The sequence below is a fragment of the Balearica regulorum genome, chromosome 10 (genome assembly GCF_011004875.1).
Source record: "Balearica regulorum gibbericeps isolate bBalReg1 chromosome 10, bBalReg1.pri, whole genome shotgun sequence".
NCBI lineage: Eukaryota > Metazoa > Chordata > Aves > Gruiformes > Gruidae > Balearica > Balearica regulorum.
This window is the reverse complement of record NC_046193.1, coordinates 10979329-11000613: the sequence shown is the minus strand read 5'-3', so window position 1 is coordinate 11000613 and position 21285 is coordinate 10979329. Positions and strand designations below refer to the sequence as shown.

General features: G+C 54.4%; 2 protein-coding genes across 2 annotated transcripts; both read right to left on the bottom strand.

Annotated features, from left to right (window-relative positions):
* Positions 1-3979: 3979 nt before the first annotated feature.
* On the bottom strand, positions 3980-13227 carry UQCRC1 (ubiquinol-cytochrome c reductase core protein 1). Its single transcript, XM_075762091.1, has 13 exons — positions 13088-13227; positions 12391-12531; positions 11822-11908; positions 10713-10842; positions 9746-9944; positions 9045-9124; positions 8781-8896; positions 8258-8401; positions 7354-7514; positions 6267-6352; positions 5684-5772; positions 5071-5146; positions 3980-4198 (listed from the first exon to the last, which is right to left on the bottom strand). The coding sequence occupies exons 1-13, from the start codon at positions 13157-13159 to the stop codon at positions 4134-4136; spliced, it is 1446 nt and encodes a 481-aa protein (XP_075618206.1). The 5' UTR covers positions 13160-13227; the 3' UTR covers positions 3980-4133.
* A 429-nt stretch (positions 13228-13656) lies between these two features.
* On the bottom strand, positions 13657-20625 carry SLC26A6 (solute carrier family 26 member 6). Its single transcript, XM_075762090.1, has 20 exons — positions 20598-20625; positions 19038-19195; positions 18589-18728; positions 18372-18482; positions 17944-18119; positions 17682-17846; positions 17400-17552; positions 17129-17211; positions 16886-17033; positions 16665-16778; positions 16483-16560; positions 16242-16337; positions 16012-16118; positions 15853-15922; positions 15598-15690; positions 15388-15492; positions 14657-14842; positions 14477-14531; positions 14062-14183; positions 13657-13979 (listed from the first exon to the last, which is right to left on the bottom strand). Exons 2-20 carry the CDS (start codon positions 19184-19186, stop codon positions 13956-13958), a joined length of 2175 nt encoding a protein of 724 aa, XP_075618205.1. The 5' UTR covers positions 19187-19195; positions 20598-20625; the 3' UTR covers positions 13657-13955.
* Positions 20626-21285: the final 660 nt, after the last annotated feature.

The following is a 21285-nucleotide window of genomic DNA, read 5'->3' as shown; positions in this document are numbered from 1 at the left end:
TCAGGCCTGGATGGGCCCTTTGTTCGTTGCTTTTCCACGCAATGAATACACCAAAGCTTTAGATGAGCCGTTGCCGAATAGGAAACAACATTTCTGGATATGTATCTGGATACCGCTGCTCACCGTTCCTCTCTTGTGGTGTACAAAGTCCCCGCATTGCACAGAAGGGCAAGCTGAAGTACAGGTGGCCAGGGCAGTGCAAGCCTGTGAGTCTGCCAAGCACCGGGGAGCACCCTCACCCTAAGCAATCCTGCAGCCCTGCTGGGTGACACTTCATCACAGAGAGAACTCAGGCCTCCTCTGAGCAAACCACACTATATAGGGGCTGGTCAGGGGAAAAGATCCCCGGTGACAGCCGTGCCGGTGTCTCTGTTAACCCCTGCACCGAGAGGTCCAAGCAGTGCGAGGATCTGCCCACACATCACCAGCAGAACCGCGCTTCTCCTGCCCTGTCTTCTAAACCCTGCTCACCTATTGCTCCCACTGCCATCTTCCACCAGCCTCAGCAGGAGAGTGGGTAGAGGAGCAGGCCCAGAGGGCTGCAGGCTCTCCTCCCAAAAGTTCTTTGGCACCAAAGAATGGCACGGCTCCAAGCCTCTCATTTCTGTGAAAGCCTCTCTGCAGCTCCCCGCTTCCCCGAGGACAGGCTTGGCTCAGCACCTATGATTAGTATCAACTGTACTTTCCAGGGGGGGTAATTAGTTCAGGTGAGGCAACTACTGACAGTTGGCTGCTGTGGCCCCTCTCTTGGCAAGTGCTGAATCCCAAACAAGCAGCTCACATATCAAAGGGGCTGCCTGCTCCCCAAGCAGATCCACCCTGTACATCTGCCCCAGCCCCACGCTGGGGGTACCAACAGCTTTTCCTGCTAGAGATCAGGGAAACCTGGAGCACCTGGCACAGGCTGCTAGCAAGCACTCCCTGTTTTCACTGCTAGATTTTACGTACTCAGAATAGCTCTCTGTGGTGGAAAAAAGTCACTGAAGTGCTATGCAGGCGGTGTTGCAGAGCCTTGCACAGGGTGCACACAATGATGCACAGTATCCTCCTTTCTAAATCTTCCGCTCTTCCAGCCAAGAGATGGAGTGCCAAGGTGTCAGGGAGGGAAAGCAATTGCCCAAAGGTAGGTGGAGGATGTGAGCTTCAAAGAGGGAACTTCACTGGAAAAGGATAAGGCAGCACCGTGCAGAAGGGGAGGAAGCAAAGCCAGACTACATTTATCAGCAGTCTAATGGGATCCCAAGTAACCTTCCAAGTGAAGTAGCAAAATAAAACACTTAAGCCATTGAAAACTAGACTGGTCAAAGAACCCCGCTGAACAATCCCGCATTGTCCAGGGAGCCAGGAAACAGATTTATTAGGTCACCCAGGCCATCTCCAGTTTCGGTGAAATTGCCCTGTTGTAGGGATGGTTCCAACTCCCTCCTCTGGCACTGCCACTGTCCTTCACTGGGCAACAGAAGCTGCAGGAAGGGGAGAGGAGAGGTCCAGAGAAAGATCTCACTTTTTTCAAGGTTCAGGAAAAGCACTGAGATAGGACCCTTCTGTCATGCCAGACATTTCCCAGTTTGGATTCTCTCAGACTGAGGCTGCTCCAATGGAAGAACGGAAACATCCCCCTATGGCTCAAACAGTAAGAGACCTGTCAACAAGATTAGAGCTTCAGTTCCTCCAGCGCCGAGGGATTCAGCTGCCAAATGCTTGATGAGTCTGCGCCAATTCCAGGTTACGCTTCCCAAGCCGCTCACTTAGGATCAGAGTACGGGTGTCTCTGCAAGACAAGCAATAACGCTCTCGGCTCCTGAATGGGTTTCCTCTCCTCACCTTTTAGATCCCCAGTCTGGCTGCTCAAAAAGATTGTTTACTGAGGAAAAACGGTATCACAAACCTCTTGATCCTTAGAGCTGGTGAGCATGGACTGCCACAGCATCCAAACACGCCAGGCAGTACAAGGCAGAGTGCCACTGGAACTGCAGCAAGATGCCAACATATTGGGCACGGCTCAGCCTCAACTCCCACCTGTGAAGGGGCACCCAACAGCACCCTGTACCCAGTGCCGTTCACCAGGGCATGGCTTCTAGTGTAGATCAGCCCAGATACTCAGATTTCTACGGTGATAAAAGCATCTACAAAATACCTCCGATGCTGCATAAGCCAGTCACCCTCCCGGAGGTGCAGCCTCTTGGGCAGGGTGTTAGTCCTCGCTGAAGTGCTGGGATCACACTGCTCAGTGCAGCCAGCCTGCCGCTTCTGCACAGAAACAGCAACATTTGGAAAGCAACAGTTGCAGCAGTGTTTGAATCTGTTCCTTGTACATAGTAGTACGGGAGGGGCTGGAAAATTACTCAAGGAAAACAACTATTCCCAAGCAGATACCTCCAGAGAAGAAAACTTGTAGGAAATGCTAAAGCAAGGATATACATCTCCCTTTCCTTGTATTTCTCACCAACTGCAAAACACCCTAGAAACTCACCTGGGGGGGGGAATGTATAGCAATGGAAGACAAAAGAGGATTACAGTCTGACTGCAGTCACAAAACCAAGACAGAATCATTTACTGGTTCCACAAGGCTTGAGGCGTAAGTGAGCTTGGTTAGTTTTTCAGCCCTCAGTGCACTTGTAACGAGCCAGAGCTTGCGATGATAGTTAAACCCCAATTGCATCAAGAACATTTAACAGTTTCAAACTTGCCTAGTATATGCAATGAGTTCAGACACACTGACTCTCTCATCAAGAATCCAGATTCAGCACAAATGATTTAGTACACTGGATTAGTCTCAAGTGTAATGACTAACTCCTAGAAACTTTTACACTATTTTTAAATCCCACTTGTCAGGACAGCACCTGGAAATTAAATGAGAATCCCAGAGAGATTTATTCCAAAGACAAAAATTAAACAGGAGTACCTCGCAGCTTTCAAGGGTAGCTGTGACAGGCTAGTGCCACCTGGTGGGAAACTTTTCTCCATCCCCCTTGCTCAGTTTCATCCTTTCTGTTCCATGCTCTAGCTTCCCAGAGGCAAGACAAGGGAGCAACGACCAGATTAACACCAAAGTAGAAAGGGCTGGGTAGCTCTTTCAACTGTTCAGACTTAGATATTATCTTCCAGGTAAAGGCCAGGTCACCCTATAGTTCTGTCAGCAGCTTCTGAGTTACTGCATAGGTGAGTAACTGGATAGATGGAGGCTCATCTGCAAGAGGAATGTGTAGACCACCACACTCCACAACAAGCTCTGCTCATTATTGAGTGGGCTTACAGCTAACGGGGAAGCTACAATGAGAGGTACCATGTCCCCATATAGGCTCTGGAAAGGTGTTTGTCTAGCAACAGCTCCAACTTGTCACACCATCCTGACTCTGCTAGAGACAACTGTCTCAGTCCTACCGAGGCAGCATCAGGCAAGGCCAGGCTGATCACCTTCACCAGACTAAATAGGCGGTGGGAACTCAGCTGACCAGTTTTGTCTGTAACTGATAGAGAGAGAGAGGGATTTGCACAAATTGTCACTCCAAGAGGGTCACAAACTGCCAAGCCAGAAACACTAACACCACACCCTGGGGACAGGAAGAGGACCACCTTTCCATAGATACATTTTGATCTCCTTAACAAGCAGGGCAGCACAGAGGTTCCCTCAGACGAGGGCCCTTCGTTCTTCGGTCTGCACAAACAGCACTGCTACAGCTCGAGACTGACCAGGCTGCTGCTGGCACGGAAAGGCACAGTGAAAATAGCTAGAGCTACCCTGACAGCCTCGTACCAGTGGAAACACTTCCTTCAACCAGCCTAAAGACAAGACCTCTGAACCAGGACGCTGCCAGCTCAGGACAGAGGAGGCAGAGCTGCAGACACACAGACAAGTTTCTAGCACGAGTCCTGACAAATCAAGACTGATCGGTCCAACACCTCACCAATTTGGCAAGATGAACAATGTCTACACACACGACTCAGCAAGACACAGTCAACTCCCAGCAGAACCAACTCCATATAGGATCTATTTATTTTTATACATTTAACACCAAGACGACAGCCATTTTGATGGGACTCATCTTGCCCCTGGTGCACAAGACATTCAGAGCCAGAGGGAACCTGTCACAGACCACAGCTTCACTATTTCCATCCTGCAGGGACACGTCCTAGAAACGGATCCAGTACATGGCACTGCGGATGCGGTTGTAATCCAAGAGCTGTTCAATGGGACCTGTGTGAACAGAACAAGAGTCAGTCACTGGACATGCAGTTAGAATCCCTGTGCGGTTTCCCATGGTCTTAAAGCAGATGGTGGCAGAGCAGACCATGCTCACAATCCAGAGCAGCTATGCACAAAACCAAGCAACTACAGCTCAAACTTGCATCAGGAAAACCAGCAGATACCATCTCCTGACAGAGATGTTACTTGTTTCTTGAGAATAAGTTGTTTTCTCATGCTGCTCCACAATGCTCAGTATAGCTCCACATACAGGTACGAAATATGGGGAGCCACCAAGTCACAGAGATTTTGGCTAGTTCGTTCCAACTTCCCATTGGAAGCCTCTCCCTTTCCCAAGCTGCTCTGCTTTGAAGGCCAGAGGAAACAGCTGCATGGAGGAGGGGAATCCACACCACACAGGAAGGAGGCAGCAGAGCAGAGCTGAGCTGCTCAGGCAGGTTTTCCGAGAGGAATTCGTCCTTGGCCAGACAGACATGCCAGAGCAGCGCAAGAGAATCAGGTCCCTTCACTTCCCTTACATAAACCACCATGACCTCAGAGTAAGGACACCTGGCAGACACCCCTGGGCCCGCACCCAGCTATGGGACTCCCAATCTTAGTCATGGCTCCACAGAAAGAAGAGAGGCGGGAGGACAGCCAGCAGCTCACTGCCACTGCATCTCCATCACCTGCAGGTTTGATCTCCTGGCAAACGTGCCTTGGCATATCTAATGTGCAGAGGCAGGAGGATACCAGCAAAGAACCAGAGTGGTTAGGAGGCCAGAACAGACATAGGAAAAGCGCCTGCAGCTCACTTCCGCTCAGCTCTTGACCCCCTCCTGGTTTTTTGAGCCACCGTGTATTAATTGTCACGTACTACTTACCAACTGCAGCAATTGCTGGGCATTTGTCATAAATGTATTTACTGCAGACGTCTCTCACCATTCTTGCATCAACAGCCTAATAAATATCAAAAAAACAATTAATGACCCTTCTAACAGACCTGCATTTCTCAAAGTTGGAAGTTACTGTTGCCATTACATATCGGGATCATTAGAAATATATTGTCAGACCCCTGGGCGCCAACTGCACTGCTCTTGTCTGCGAGGATGGCCAATGTTCTACACAGCACGTTCTTCTGAGGGTACAGGAGACGCGGCAGCCCAAAATCTGACGCAGTGGCTGCAGAATTACACAAACTAGATGATGGCCACCTTTAGGGAAACTGTTAAAGGAATTTCACGTTGTGCTGCTTAACACAGGCGTACGCCCTCTTTCCAGGATGGACTGAATCCAGCCACAGGGATACAGGACACACTAAGTCTATGCCAGAAATTCTGACATATTTATATCAGTGTTAGTGAGCCAACTGCCTGTTAGTGTTAGGGAGCTTAACTAATGGATAAATAAGCCTCATGTTACTGCAGCAAACTAATGCCAGAAAATGCTGACACCAACCATGCTCAGATACCCCAACCAAAACAAACGGATACCTACAGCAATCCTGGCATCCCATTCCTCCAGAGGGATACGGCGTCCATAGTTTAAGAGATGGCTTCCGATATTCTCACACACTGGGGTAGTACCTAGATGTTGAAGATATCACACGGTCAGCATAGAAGAAAACCTTCCAGAATTGCACAGCCTGATCAAAGCAGATAGTACCAACTCTAGCCGTTAAACAGCTTCTAATCAAGTACCAGTCGTAGTTACCATTTTAAGCAGCTCTGGCTTAAGGAGTTAAGCAATACAAAAATTGCTTCACTGGTCTTCAAAGTGTTACAGCCAAGACAGACCGGTTTGAGGGTTTCAATTCTAACTTCATCAGACAGCACGTTATTCACTCTCAGCAACAGAACAACTAGAAGTTTACAGAGTCAGGGCTAGCCTGCAGCACAGCAGGCTGGGGTCAGCTGCTTTGAGAACACGGCAGGAGGAATGCAGAGTAGGGAAAAGGAAGTTTTGCCCAGTGCCTGCCAGCAGTACTGCAATGGGTAGCAGATCTACTGCTCCTCAGGAGACACATAAGCGGTAACCCTCTGAAAGCTGTGCAGCGGTCAATCCATAAACCAGAACATACCATCCAGTTGAGCCACCATGGCATTTCGGAGATAGTTCTTGGCTCTCTTCACCTCTGACTCTGTGGTACTAGTGCACAGACGCATCCTAGAGAGGAGATTGAAAGACCACTAAAGCTCTTAAAGACATTTGTCTGCTCAGACAGAAAGTGAATTCCTCTCTTTCCCAAGCCTCTGCAGAAATAAGCTATTACCAACGTTACTTGTCTTGCAGGCTTGAGATTCATTCTTGATCACCACACAGCTGCTAAGAACTGGGGAGCACTGAACAGCAGGAGGCAAGAGAAAGAGCTCAAGCTTAGAGGCAGGGGATATCAGCCAGCAGGTTACACACTGAGTTACACTCACAAAGGTCTAAGCAGCCCTCGTGTCGGCTCTAGCTTGCCCATCAGGCACAGCAGCAAGCAGTCTGTGGTATGCTATCACAAGAGAAGGGAGGCGTGTCAGCTATTCCCACGCATGGCAAGCTGCTATGGAAACTGATGCTGAAAGAACAAGACAGGTCTACAGAGTCTGTTTGGACTCCAGCTGCGAAATCCTTTCCTCCCCTGCCAACCGCAACATCTCTGGGGCGAGGGCTAACTCCATGTGCTCCATACACAGCATGGCTCAGCTGTGAATCTCAGATGTAGCCTTGAACCATTACTGGGATATACACATATACAATAAGACAGACAGACGGCCCCCAAACGCTGGCATGGCTCCAGCAGCAGTGCATCTATCAGCCACAACCCAACAATCTGAAAGGCAGAAACTCCGCCTGCTTTGCTCAAGCTTAACAAGACAATGCATACATGTCTCTTGGGCACCTGGGAAAGCCTTGTCTCTAAGCAATGATCAGCCAAAGCCTCAGTGCCAATACTTGGAAGCATGAAAGAAAGACCTGAAGACCCCTAAGGGATTAAAATAGCTCCTCAAAAGCCACATCCTAAGACATTCACAGAAACCACTTACAGGATCACTTAACCAGAATTCAAGTTACCAAGAAGTTCATTAAGAGAGACAGCTCTCTGAAGATCTAATATGATCCTCAGTCTCTCACAAGAGGGTCAGATCTTAAACAGGAACTTTGGCAAAAGTTGTACTTACCACTCCCCCTGAGCACAATACAGCATATCATCTATGGACAAAGGATCAGAAACAAAATGGAAACCGAAGAGGCCAGTATCAGAGTAAGAGGTGTTGAACGTCTGGAAACTGTGGCAGAGATTATGCTCCACAGCAAGTGTAGCCAGCCTGCTGGACTGATTCTGTAAATAAGGAGATACCATCAGCCATTTCAGTCTTACAGCTGCCTCACAGCTCAAATTCTTTCCAACTGAGTTGTTTTCACAAAGACCACAGACAAGACAGAGCGGAACCCTCTGCTGAAGGGGAGTTTAATTTAGACCCTTCATGTGGTCAACAGATGAGATTCACTGGTGGAAAAGCCACAGACAATGGCCTGAGAGTCCATCCAGCAAAACCATTTCCTTTCCCAGCCACAGATGAGGAGCTGGTATGCATACCACCGTAGGAGTGAGAGAAAATGGGAAGCACAAAGTCTCCCAGTAGCAGGGGTTAGCACAGTTAGGCAGGCCAGACAGATTCCAGATGACAACGGATGCAATACTGGGGTTTTAAACAAGTTCCACTTGCTTTGCAGTTTTAAGGCAAGCTTGCATCATGAGACTATAGACTACTCTGTCTTGCATCCATCACCGTCTCCACTGAGTAGTTAGTTTGCAAGGGAAGGAATAAGTTGCTGAGAATTCATCAGCTAAACCTCTTCCAAACTTAGCAGAGAAGGCTCAGTTCATCTCCCAGCATCACTGCTCAAAAATGGTCCTGGATTCGCCTCGATTACACGTCTATTCTACTTTCCAGACTTCTACCACTTCATAGTTGGAAACTAACCACAACAGCCTCCCATAAGCACATTCAGCCAGGGTCTCCATAGTATTTCACATTAAAAGGTTCCAGGCTCTCCCTATCACACTCACAAGCCTCTTACCTTACCACCTCCAAACGTGCGGTCATAACGTCCAATAATAGCATTAGCCACATTGAGGACAACGTTGTCTGGATCAGTCCATCCTGGCCCTTCCACGGCAAGCGCAATATGGGCAACAGGCAGACCATCATCTCTGGCACGGATCTAGAAAATCATCAAGGAGTGGGGGAGAATGGCATGAGCACTGTGGCTTTGTCTGCAGCCTGCTGCAGTGCCAGGCTGACAAATTGGGGGACTTGGTATTATCTCAGCAAAATGGTCTCAGGCGCTACTGAGCACAAACCAGCTACTCTGATATGAGTTTTCCAGCAGATGATGTGAGAAACAGGCTCACATTCCTAATGGATTTGGGTCCTATCTAAATCCCAACATGTTGTGGCAGTAAGCCTCAAGAACAGAACATGGAGGCACTACCAAGATGCTGCATCATCAGCTTCTCCCAGAAGCAGCTATAATTGCTTTCACATTCATTCAACAGTTTAACAACAGCTGCTTGTTTTGTTCAGGACCAAAACAACTTTACCTCACTCCCTGTGAAGCGACAGCGTGGGAGGATAGGCACTGCATCCTCTTTGTATGTAAAAGGCACTCCACTGAAGTGTTGCCTAGCTACATCTACCAGCTCTTTGTGGGAAATACCTGGCAATGGGAAAGAGAGAGATTTGCAGTCTTCAACAGCTTAATTTAACAAAATCATCCAATTTTACATTAGAGATAAGTGACAAGGGTTTGATCACCAGCTTGAAAATACCCAGGCTTCCCAGAATCACAAGGATCTAGAACTTACCTCCAGCAGCTGCCAGGACCATACGAGGTGCCTTGAAGTGAGTATCAACATATGAAGCTAGATCTGCTCGAGTCAGATGCCTAGGAAAAACAGAGACTAAGTACATCAGCATCTCTGACTTGGAGGGATGAGAGGCTTAGGAGAAGCAAGTTCATGGTGCAGAGACTGCAGTGATGTTGCTGATCCCCTTAGTTGCAGGGTAACAATACTTTTTAGAAGCAAGACTGCACTGTCTGTGCTTTCCCTGTGCTCTAATTCCACAACACAGAGAATGGAAACCGGTGACCAAGACAGAGAGTTAAGGATAGAATTCAATACAAACTAGAGAGCACTGACCCTGCTCACCAAGCTACCAGTACCTTAATGGGCGCGTACACTCAAGGCCAACGCTTTAATGACCACCCCTAGCTCTTAATTTCTCTAATGGTGTCAAATAGACAAGTATGGGAGAAGGTTCAACCTGGCCCTACCAACCTCACGTCTTGAGCGAGATGGATTCTAGAGAAGAACGTGCACAGCATTACAATTTCACCAGCCCAATGGGAAAAACACAGTAAAGACACAACGAGAAGCCCACAGGCACAGATCACCTCTGCGTACAGACTGGTTTCCTTATGCAGTCACCACTACTGAGAAGCAGCAGTTGTGCACCCCAAGGACTGAACCCACGGGCTGCATATCGCATCCAGCCTGTTGCTCACTTGATGTTCTCCGTGGTCCCCTCGACAGTGCGGGCCAGTGCAGTCCCCTGGAAAGCAGTGGCATGAAGGTAATCAAAGGTAACATCCGTCAAGTTGCTGTCGATTTCTTTCAACTCCTGAAGGATGACGCCACGTTCCTTCTCGATCTGAGACTCCTCCAGCGCACAGTTCTGCACAATGTCAGCCAGAAGCTCTACAACTGCAACAAACATTTCCCATGTTAGCAATCCCGCTGCCTGACTGCTACCCAGTGCTGCTGAAAGGAGAAAAGACGCAGAGGCAGCAGGGGCACTGCAAGAGGAATGAGCAACAAACCACACTGGGAAGGGGATGCAACACAATAGAGATGAATACTACCCATTCCCACAGCATCAGAGAGGGACAAACAATACTGTCTTAGCATGAAGTCTCCAAGTCAGCTTCACTACCAGTGGAAAGCAGGCAACAACTGCAGAATCTTTAAATCCTTAAAGAGAGCTTGTGACATCTACAGCGTAGCCCACGTCTACAGTAGGACCCACAGCTCTGACTCCAATCATCGCCTCTGGACAAAACCGACCCAAAGAGGAGTCTGCACATGGTAGTACAGAGCACAAGCAACACTTGCAAGAGCTGCAGTGAGCACTCCTGACACAGCAGCTGTCACTGACCTCAGTTTCTCAGCTCCATAAAACAACCACAGACTACTGAAGCCCCCCCCACTCTCCCTCCTGGCAATATAGTGCAGCCTAACATAATGACAGCTTTGCAAAACTGGTTTTAGGAACACATGAACTTGCAGCCTTGAAGCACCATGTCATGGCAGCACTCTCTTCAACTACCAAGGAGCATCTCCAATTTACTGCTCAACCACTTCATTCCCTGGGTCTGCTGTTAGAAAGGATGCTGGCGGGACGGAAACACAAGCACACGTGCTTGCTTCATCCTTAACCTCCGAATCAGACTTTGTCCAGACTTGCTATCCTACCTTTGGGCATGTCCTTGGACAAGGCTTTTATATAATAGGCAGTCTGCTCACGCGAGGTGTACCCGTTCAGGTGAGCACCCATGCTCTCCACCTCCTTCTCAAAGGCAGCACCGGGACGCTTCTTTGTGCCCTAAAAGGAAGCAGATAAACACAATTATGAAATGAACAGATTTCCCTCTCAGGCAGAACTAAAGCAAGGAAAAGAACAATAAAGACCTAAACCAATAACACCCATCCCACAATTCACAAAAGCCAAGAGCAAATGCAGAAAGCAAGAGATTTAATACTTGGCTTATTTGCTCTGCCTGAAGGACGACTGAAATATATTTTGAAAGACCAGTAAAAACCCACGGGGAAGGAGAATATCTAAACTGAGACAACACTGGCTGAAGATCACATCAGTGGAAGCAAACCAAAAATAAGTAGGTTTCTAGCTATCCAAGCAGCAATATTCAGAAGAAGCCAGAATAAGAACAGAAAACTACTTGTAACACAGAGCTCATCTCTTAAGGACCAAGCCAGATGCTGCAGTGCCTATGATGGCACAGGCTGGACTCGAGTCAGCAAGTCTGAGGCTTAGATGCCTTCTGCCCTAGGGCTGTTCAGCAGACACTTACATTATTAGAAAAGAGCTGTAGCCTCTAAACTTTGCCGGTTCACTAAGAAAATGAAAGAAAAATAAACGGCTACAGGAAATGCTACTTTGAGCTCTGCCTGCTAACTTGAAGAAACATGCTTCATAACATAGTCCTATAGGTGTGCTACACTGTGGCTGGGATAGTCAGGGATTGGAACCACAGCATCAGAGACTCAGTCTCACTTGTTACTTAAAACTTTTTTTCCTTTAAGAGGGGACATACCAACCAGTCAATAAGAGCTACCTTAATTCATGCATGCTTGCAAGTTGCCACATGTTCAAACAAAGAGCACCATATAGGCTAGATGGCTTTTGAAGTTTATTTTTATACTGTGTGCAAAGTCTCAGGGACTCAGATGACCTGATTTACACTCTAACAGCTATAGCCTCTGAAGCGAGAGCACAATATATAAGTAAATATTTAGAAGAGCTTTCCACACAAGCCTATGCCAGACCTAGCATACCTCCTTACCTTAAAGGCCAGATGTTCCAGGAAGTAACCAGCCCCATTGTTCTTCTCATCTTCGTGGCGGCTCCCCACCCCGATCCACACGCCCACCTAACAGCAAAAGCATCAAATACGTGTATTAGAAAAGAAAACAAACAGCATGCTCAAGCCTCATGCCACAAACGTAACAGCACGAACAAGACGTTTGCTCCACAGACATTGCACTAGTAGCACCAAAATAAGAACAAGCACCAACAACTGATTCCCGTACACAATCTGGCTTTTTATCTAGCAGCTTCGCAAAGGCCTTTGCTAGTTTTGCCAGAAATTTAACTACTACTGGTTACTTAGTACTTATGCAAAAACTATAAGGCTGAGAAAACTTGCAGAGCATGAAAGCTTTACTACAGACTTATACAAAGCCAAGCTGGGCCTTCTACTGCTACATTAATCCCACCAGTTAAGAGAGAAAACTGGTAGAGTCTCTGTCAAAACCTTTGGTTTATACAGGGGTTTGTCACTTTTGGAAGACCAGCTAGAAACTAGGCAAGGTTGACTGTTTCAAGGAAGCCCTTAACCTATCTTAAACTTACTGTACATGTTGGCTGATTGGATTCTTCTGAAGCTACACGGAGACCATTGTCCAGAGTGGTGACCTGAGTCTCAGGGATATTATGGAGTGTCTGGGCATAGGTGGCAGCACCTCGGTTCCTTGTCAAAGTCAATAAAGCTGCCTAAAAGGAAAAAAAAAAAAAAAGCTACCATCACCACTAACCAGCAGCTCCCCTCTGCAGGGCAGGCCCCCAGAACGCAGACTGCTGGGCACACAGCTGACCAAAGCTAGGGCACACGGGCTCTTTCACGTTTATATCGGGGAGTTCCTGCTGCACAGCCTTACCCACCCACTCGCATTTAACTCCGGTTCGTGAACCGGAGGACTGGAAACACTCGGCAGCGCCAGAGGTTTCAAGCAAGTCGAAAACCCCAGGGAAGAGTCCCATGAACCAGTCAAAACCCAGTACTGGGGCGGAGGCGGGGAGCTGACAGCAGACCCCCCGGCAAGTCTCGCAAGAGCTGAAGGTCGTCGCCGCCGCCCCCCGCTCCGGAGGCAGGGGGTTTGCATGGCGACCGCCGCCCGCCCCGCACCGGCCGCCGCGTCCCTGTGACCTTCTCGGCCGGCCAGCAGGCTGAGCCCGGCAGCCCCACCACAAGGCAGGGCCTCTCGCTCCCCTTGCTGACCTCCCCCGGATCCACCCGCAGCTACCCCCGCCGCCGCCCGCGGTGACTCACGGAAGAGCGAGGGCCCCGCAGCAGTGCCCGACCGGCGGCGCACCCCACCCGGCACACAGAGGAAGCCGCCATCTTGTCCCTGCTGCCGATCGACCGACAGGGGCTGCAGCGCGCCTGCGCAGGAAGGATTGGGGGGGCTTGTGGGCGGGAGTGCGCATGCGCACGAGGCCGAGTGGCTGTCAGCCACAGCGGGTGTGCGGCGGCGCCCCCTGGTGGCGGCAGGGCGCGGCGGCCGGTGAGGGCAGGGGCTGCCGGGGCCGCGGGGCTCCCCGGGGACGGAGCTCCCGGGCGGGGTGTCCGCGCCCGTACCGCTCCCTCGGCCGCGGCCCGACGGGCCCGGAGCGGGTCGGGGGGAAAAGTGGCGGAAAAGGACCAGAGGGACGGGTGTGTGGGGCCAGCGTGCCGCAGGGAGGGCCAGGCCCGGGCCTGGCCAGGCAGTGCCCACCAATGCCAGGGTGCAGCCAGGCGGCCCTGCCTGAGGTCACCTTTATTGAGGAAAATGCATTACAGAAGCCTGAGAGACGCTACACGGTTTTATCTGTGACGCCAAACCGCCCCCCTCAGCCGCGTCTGGGGGTCACTCCGCCACCCCCCAAACCAGGGCCTGGCTTGGCCAGACAGGCTGGGGCTGAGAGAGGCTCCCGGCAGGCACCTCGGGGCGATGTCCCTGTGCCAGAGTGGGACACTGGGCCCCAGCCTGCAGCAGCTCCGTCGCAGGGGAAGCTCATGGCTGGGACAGGGCCCCAGCACTCAGTGTCCGGAGGGGCTGGCGGGGGTGCGAGGCCTCCTGGGTGAGCTGGCGCCATTGGGGCGGCAAAGGCCCCTGTGCCTGCCTGGCTCCTCGGGGAGACAGCTTCCTCTTGCGGGGCTACATTCTGGTGCTGAGTTCCGCCTAAAGGGGACAGATGGGGAGGGGTTGGCTTGGCTGCTCCCCCTCCATCACAGTGATGGGGAGAGCGAGGCTGGGCGCTCACCGAGGCCTGGTGTGGGTCCCTGCTGATGTGGACCACGGCGTCATGCACCGAGGGGAAGAAGCAGTGCTTGGTGATGGTTGAGCTGAAGAAGTTGCTCCGCTCCAGCTGGGCAAGGACAGGCACTGTGTGGAGAGAGAAGCATCCAAAGCTGTGGCACCCAGCAGAGCCCACCACCCTGCACCCAGAGCAGCCCCCCTCCCTCTGCACTGCAGGGGACACTGGGGCCATCACCAGGGATCCAGCTGCCTTGCCGGGGGCTGCAGGGCTCAGACTAGGTCTGTGGGACAATCTGCAGCACTTATGCCCTGGGGAAACCCTGGGGGTGGGGACACTGTGCAGGGCAGAGGCCAGTAGCTGCAGCCCACAGGGGTGGGCATGCCCAGCAGGGGCTGATGGTTCTGCAGAGCCTCCTCACCCGGGCAGCCAGCAACAAAGACGTCCACTTCTATGTCATGGAAATCCCTGAAGATCTGCAGATGGCAGAAAACATGTTGTGCCCAGGCAGAGGGACAGGCAGCAGCCATGGGGCCATCGTGCAGGGCCCTGGGGACGCCCCTGGTGAGGCTGCTGGCCCGCCTGCTTCCCCACCCCTTACATTCTTCAGGAACTTGATGGAGACAGTGTCCATGAAGCTGACAGGGCTGAAATCCAAGATGACGGCATGGAAGTTGGGCTGGGGCAGCCCCAGGGTACGCAGGGTGGGCTCTGGGGGTGCGCTGCTCTCCGCCCCGCTCAGCTCAATCACCGCCACGCCTGGTCCGTTAATCCCGTCCTCTGCATCCTGGGGGAGGGAAGGAGACCCGGCCTCACTGCACGGGGGCTGGCGACACCCCCGGCCCCACTGGCCAGGCAGCGTACCTCCCCCCAGGCTTGCCCTGCCCTACAGCGCAGTGGGGCCTGGCGAGGCTCTTTGGCTGCATCAGGGCACAGGCAGCGGGTGGCCCAGGGATTGGGCGCCTCACACCTTCACCCACTTTTGGGCTATTTCCGGATGTGTTGAGACCCACCTCTCTCCCCAGTGACCCGCTCCAGAGCCGGACTCATTAACTGGCACGAGGTCAGCCTTTGCTCTCGCTCTTAATTCTGATTAACTCACCAAATGGCTAATGACTCACTGGCTCCACCACCTAATCATTAACTGCCCGGCTTTCCCTGCTGACCTTGGGTGTGACACCATGGCCCAGCTCTGCTCCAGTTCTTCTCCCAGATTGAACCAGGAGCCCTCTGGGCCACCGAGCCCGGCAAATGCATGGGCAGGAGGGCCAGGGCCAGGCAGGGAGGCAGTGCAAGGTGGCACTGGAGGGGTCCCCTGCAGTGGGGAAGCACCTTTTTCCTCTTTGCCTTCTCCTTCTCCGCTTTCTTCTGCTGTTTCTTCAGCTTCTTGAGGGCCTTCTTCTTCTTCTCGATCAGGCGGTCCACATTAATGCCGCTCTGCAAAACAATGCAGCCCTGTGTCCCCAGGTGCCCCACCACCACCCCAGTGCTGGCAGATGGGGTGACACAGGGAGCACCAGGGGGAGATGGCGGCTCTCCTACCTTCTTCTTCAGGGCCTCGGCATACAGCTCCACATTGGCAAAATAGAGGGTGGAGGAGGAGCGGAAGATCTTCACACCAGGGATCTCCTCTGCCTGGGGTCAGACAGGAAGGGTGCTACCCCAGGGATGGAGTCCCCTGCTCCCCTTCCCTCCCTCTTCCCAAATGCCCCCCCACTCCTTTCCCCAGAGGACAACCCCTGGGGGTGCTTCGAGTTGCCCCCCCCCCCATTGCAGGTGTCTCCCTGGTGCTGTCACCATCTCGTATTCAGCCACGTCCCTGTAGACATCGGTGTCGGAGATGCGTCCCAGGATGGAGTAGTGGGGGCTGCAGGGAGCAGAGCAAGGGGCTGAGGTCACCACAGGATTCCCCTGCCCTTGGGATGCAGCACTGGCCCCCAGCTCCAGGGTACTCACAGCTGGGTGCGGAAGATGACAGTGAGCAGCCCGAAGGCCACCGAAGCCCCCAGGCCAATGTCCAAGTTCAGCAAGAGGGTGGCCACGAATGTTACGACCCAAACCATCTGGAGGGGGGGACACGGTCAGCCGCAGCATGGTCTCCCTGCTGGCCCCTATGAGGCCCAGGGAGGATGGAGAAACCCTCTCCAGGGACAAGAGCAAAGCCCCAGGGCCAGGTGGCACCTTACCAGGTCCACCCGGTTGGACTTCCAGAGCATGCAGAGATCATCAAACTGCTTGAACATGCCCTTGAGGTTGATGATGATGATGGCAGACAAGATGGCCTAGGAGAGAAGTTACTGCAGCCATGAGGTTGCTGAGGGCAGGTCTGGGGGAGGGAGGCCCTTGGCCGTTCCCCTGCCACACCACCTTGCCATGGGACGGGCACAGGGGTGGGATGTGACACGGAGGCTGTAGTGCCAGATGTACCTTGGGCAGATCCCGGAAGAGCTCTCCAATCTTCAGGATGGTCACCAGGATGACCAAGGATGAGATGACACCGGCTACCTGGGGGGTGAGAGCGGGAGGCGAGAGGTGAGTTCCCCACCACTCACTATGCTCCTTACCCCTGGTCCAACCCCACGGAGGGAGGCAGCACCGCCCAGACCCACCTGGCTGTTGCCCCCCGTGCTCTCCTGCACCAGGCTCCGCGACATGGAGCAGCTGATGGCAAAACATTGGAAGAAGCCCCCCAGGAAGTTGGAGAGGCCCAGCGCAATCAGCTCCTGCAGGGACAGAGCAGTGGTGGGGGAGCACCATGCCTTCCCCAAGCTGCAAGAAGTACAAGCTTGGTTTTCACCCAGGAAAGGGGCCCTGCGCGTCAGAGCATCACCTGGTTGCTGTCCACTTTGTAGCCATGCTTCAGGGCAAAGATCTTGCCCAGGGAGATGCAGATGGCATAGCCCACCACAGCAATGGCGAAGGCATTGCCCACCACCTGCCCAAAGTAGCTGACATTAGGGACCACGGGCGGCTTCAACCTACAGCCAAGACAGGGAGACCAGGCTCAAAAGGGGGATCCCATGAGTGGCACGGTGCCCCGGCACAGCCACCCTCACCTCCCGGCCCTGCTCACCCACTGGGGATGTTGCCCACCACGGAGATGCCAAACTTGGCATTCAGGTTGACGCCATAGGAGATGCCGGTGGAGATGATGATCTGCGGGAGGATGGCTGGAGTGAGGCAGGGCCTTCCTTTACCAGGACCATGGTAGAGGAGGAGGAGGAGACGACGTGTGCCCTGGAGCTGCACTGGCCAAGGCACCCCATCCCACTCCTCCCCACCCTGGAGGGGACAGGGCTGCTCATGGTTGCGTCCCCGCAGGGAGCTGGGGCAGCTCTGGGTACCGTGATAAGCTCGATGGGGATGGGCATGGGCAGCTTGGCGGCAAACTTGTGGTTGAGCTCTTTCACGATGAAGATGGCCACCATAGCAATGATGGCTGTCACTAGGGTGCCCACGTTGGTCTCTGGCAGCTTCTGGCAGATCTCGATGAAGGTCTAGAGGACGCAGAAGGAGGGAACAGGCTCAGGAAAGCAGATGCCTCCATGGCAGGTTTTTGGGGGCCTCTCCATGCCCCACAGGTGAGCACCCAGGGGGTCCCAGGGCAGCAGCAAATCCCCACTCACCAGGAACAGCGAGAGCGGACCCGAGTGCTCTCCTAGGGAGACCCCGAAGACGTTCTTGAGCTGCGAGATGAGGACATGCACGGAGGCAGCAGTGGTGTAGCCACGCACCAGTGGATCCGAGAGGTAGGTCACCACGAAGCCGAACTGCAGGAGGCCCAGGGCCACCTGGGAGGAGACATGGCAGGAGGAATGCCCCGCGGCTCACAGCTATGGGGCACCACAGTCCCCTGTTCCCTCCCAAGCTGGGCTGAGGCCCCATTACCTGGAAGATGCCTGTCAGGACAGTGATGGTGGCCACCAGCTCCACCCTGGCAGCATCGCGCCGTTCCTCATTGACCATCGTGACGTTGGTGCCATTGACAGATTCCAGGAAGTTTTCACTGGGCAGCAGGGAGTCTGTCAGGCTCCCGATCATCACGGAGATGACGGCGAAGGGGCCTAAGGACAGTCAGGGTGTGGGCAGGGAGCCCAAGGTCAGCACCAGGACCTCTCTGAGGTCCACAGGCACCTGTCCCCTTAGGCCAGGCTCAAAGCACACCGCTGTGCTTTGGCTCTGCTTTGGCCAACCACCTTCTTGGTGGAGCAAAGTAAAGGCAAGGTCCCCACCAACCATTGATGTAGCAATGCTGTGCTGTGGATGAAGGCTCACCCCTCTCATCCTCGCTCCCTCCCCACCATCCCTCAGCTCACCCACAGAGTTGTGCCTGGATGTTCCAAAGAAGAAGTAGAGGAAGACGGGGTAAAAGGAAGAGTAGAGACCGGTGACAGGCGGCAGTCCAGCCAGCAGCGCGTAGGCAAGCCCTGGACATGGTGGAGCAGGGAGACAATGTCACATGTCATGGATGGCTGACCTCTGGCTTCCCCCGCTGCAGGGAGTCCCCGGCAGCCTGGCCATGACATCACTCACCCTGGGGCAGGTGCATGATGCCCACACTGAAGCCCGAGGCAATGTCCCCCAGGAGCCAGTCCTTAACAGGGTAGCGGGGCAGCCAGCGCAGGAAGGGCAGGAACCGGAAGAGCAGGGACTTGGCGGTGGAGACCGAGCATCTGATGGGAAGGAGCAGGAGCCAGGGCTGAGCACAAGCGCAGCGGCTTAGGGACACCAGTGGGGGTGGACGCGGCCCCATGGGAAGCAGTTGGACCCCCAGCTCCATCCACTGGAGCCAGGTGTCCCTCCAAGCAGGAGGACAGAGTGGGGACACAGGTGTTTGGGCGTGGGGGAACCAACCCCCAGGTCTGCACTGTGTCTACCACAGGGATTGGAACAGCCAGAGACAGGCTCCCCGTGGCAGTGGGGCTGGGGTGAATGGTGCCTGGCGGGGTCCAGGCACATCCCCCCGGCCGGCGCGGTCCTACCTGGTCTTGCGGAGACAACTGCGCAGCGAGGGCTCAGTGGGAGGTTTCCGCTGCGCCACCTCCTCCAAGTCGGCCTCGCTCAGCACCTTGTGGGGTGCCCGGTGGCTCAGCACCATATCCGCTGCCATGGCCGCCTGGCCCTCCTGCATGCCAGCCCACTGCACGGAGACGGACAGTTCAGCCATGTCCTCATGGCCGGGGGCACCCAGCACCCTACCTACCCCGCAGCCCCTCCTGCAGCTCTGCTCGCCCCACGGAGCCATCCCATCCCAGTCAGGCGTGCAGGATCAGCCCTGAGGCCAGGGGTGAGCTGAGTTGTGGGAGTCCTGAAGCAGCGGCGGCAGCTTGCGATGCAGAGTGGCAGGCAGCCAGTGTGCGAGCAGGCAGGGAGCTGAGGCCTCTGCAATCAGCGCTGCCCACTTGTACCCCACATCAGCCCCATCCGCCCTTCTGGGGTGCACAGGTGGGGGCTGCTGGCAGAGCTGCTCCAGGGGAGGCTCCCCCTCCGCCTGCCCACACAGACCCCCCCCTCGGTGCCAACCACCCTTCTCCTCCAAGTACCGCAGCACAGCAGGGCAGCAGGCCAGCACAGCTGCTGAGCAAAGCCCCGACCTCACAACCCCGTCTGCAGACTTTGTCCCTTTACACATGAGGGGAGCAGGAATGTCAACCCCCAGCGAGCGTCACGGACTCGCCGTCCCGCTGCCAGCACCCTCCCCAGCTCCCTGCGCTGCAAAGTGGGGCTGAGCCCATGGGCACGGAGGAGCGGGACTGATCTGGGGTCTCTCCCTTCACAGGGCTGGGATGGTGTGACCGAGGCATCTCTGTACAGATCCACAGCCCGGCCTTGCTCAGGGCTCGAGCTGAGAGCTGCCACCATCCTGCTGGGCTCACGGCTGGTGGCCCTGGCTGGTCCTGAGATGCTCACCCACTTGCAACCAGACCTGCAAGCCATTCATGAGGTACCTGGGGCCGTGCCAGCCCGAGTCCCTGCATTGCCCCCAGCCCTCCTACCTGCTGTGCCCAAGTTGGTCAGGTGTCGCCAGCCAGGTGCACGCTCTGCTCCCTCCTATTTATGAATACCTGCTTGTGATCTTTGAGACACTGCTCTCTGCCTCCTGCCCTGCCGAGGAGCTGCCCGCTTCCCAGCACCCGCGACACTCCCCTGGTGCCCTGTTGTGCTGAGTGCCCTGGCTGTGGCAGGTCCAGGGCTGTCACCACTGTCCCCAGGACCATCCCATCCTGGCGACTGTCCTGGCCAGTGTCAGCTCCCGGCCCACAGCCATGCCCGGAGTGCCACCATGCCCAGCACCCGTGCCAGGTGCAGGGCAAGGATCTTCTTGCCGCTGGACACATCCTGGTGCCAAGAGCTGCGGGTGCTCACCTCCCTGGGGTACTGCTCAGAGCCCTGCCATCACCCTCCAGTGCCCCCAGGGCTCCCAGGGGTGTCCCCCTACCCCACGTCCTGAAGCAGGAGCCGTGCCCAGGGCAAGGAGGGTTACCCGCAGCCCCCAGCCGTGGCATCCAGGGTATTTCCCACAGGTGCTAGCTCCCACTTACCTGCTGCAAACGGGTGTGCTGTGCGCTGTGGACTGTCCCACAGCACGCGCAGACCCAGCCGTTATCTTGTTCCAAAGGTCCCCAGAAGGCACCAGAGTCCCACTGAACCCATCACACCTTCCTGGGCTACACCACAACCTGGTTCTGGCACTGGTTTCAGAATATTTCTGAGTCACGCTTGGCCCAGGCACGTGAGGACACGGCAGTGGAAATCCAGGCACTCAGGCTGTGGGGTGAAGCTAGGAGGCAGGGCAGGGTGGGCAGGGCAGGCGCTGGGGACTCCTGGGTGCCCTGGGTGGTGGGATGGGGCTGGCGAGTGGTACAAGTGGTGACACTCAGGACTGCGCTCTCTGGGAGAGTGACTTGTTCCCATCCCTGCTGGCTAGGTGGGGGACAACTTGTGGCCACCCTGGCTCTCCCTGAGGTCAGCATGACCCGGGTCCCACCGCAGCCACACAAGGACTCCTCGGCTGCCTTTCAGCAGTGGGGCTGAGCCTGCTCCCCTGAGCCTCCGCCACATCCCCAGCCCCTGCTGTCCCACCCCCATGCCCATCAATCCCACTGCGGCCAGGTAGCAGAATGCCGACGCTGGCACAGCCACCAACACGCCGCCACTGCCTATCGTTTATCTGCTCACCTGGGACCGAAGCAGAGGCTGTCACAGGGCTGCCGAGTGGTAGCAACTGAT

Coding starts and splice junctions, on each gene's coding strand:
- SLC26A6 (XM_075762090.1), bottom strand. CDS start 19,186: ATGCAGGAGGGCCAGGCGGCCATGGCAGCGGATATGGTGCTGAGCCAC. Junction 18,120..18,371: donor ATCCAGGCACAACTCTGTGG/GTGAGCTGAGGG, acceptor GACTGTCCTTAG/GCCCCTTCGCCGTCATCTCC. Junction 17,034..17,128: donor GTGGGCAACATCCCCAGTGG/GTGAGCAGGGCC, acceptor TCTTGGCTGTAG/GTTGAAGCCGCCCGTGGTCC.
- UQCRC1 (XM_075762091.1), bottom strand. CDS start 13,159: ATGGCGGCTTCCTCTGTGTGCCGGGTGGGGTGCGCCGCCGGTCGGGCA. Junction 12,532..13,087: donor TGCGGGGCCCTCGCTCTTCC/GTGAGTCACCGC, acceptor TTTTCCTTTTAG/GCAGCTTTATTGACTTTGAC. Junction 5,773..6,266: donor CATGGTGGCTCAACTGGATG/GTATGTTCTGGT, acceptor TTCAACATCTAG/GTACTACCCCAGTGTGTGAG.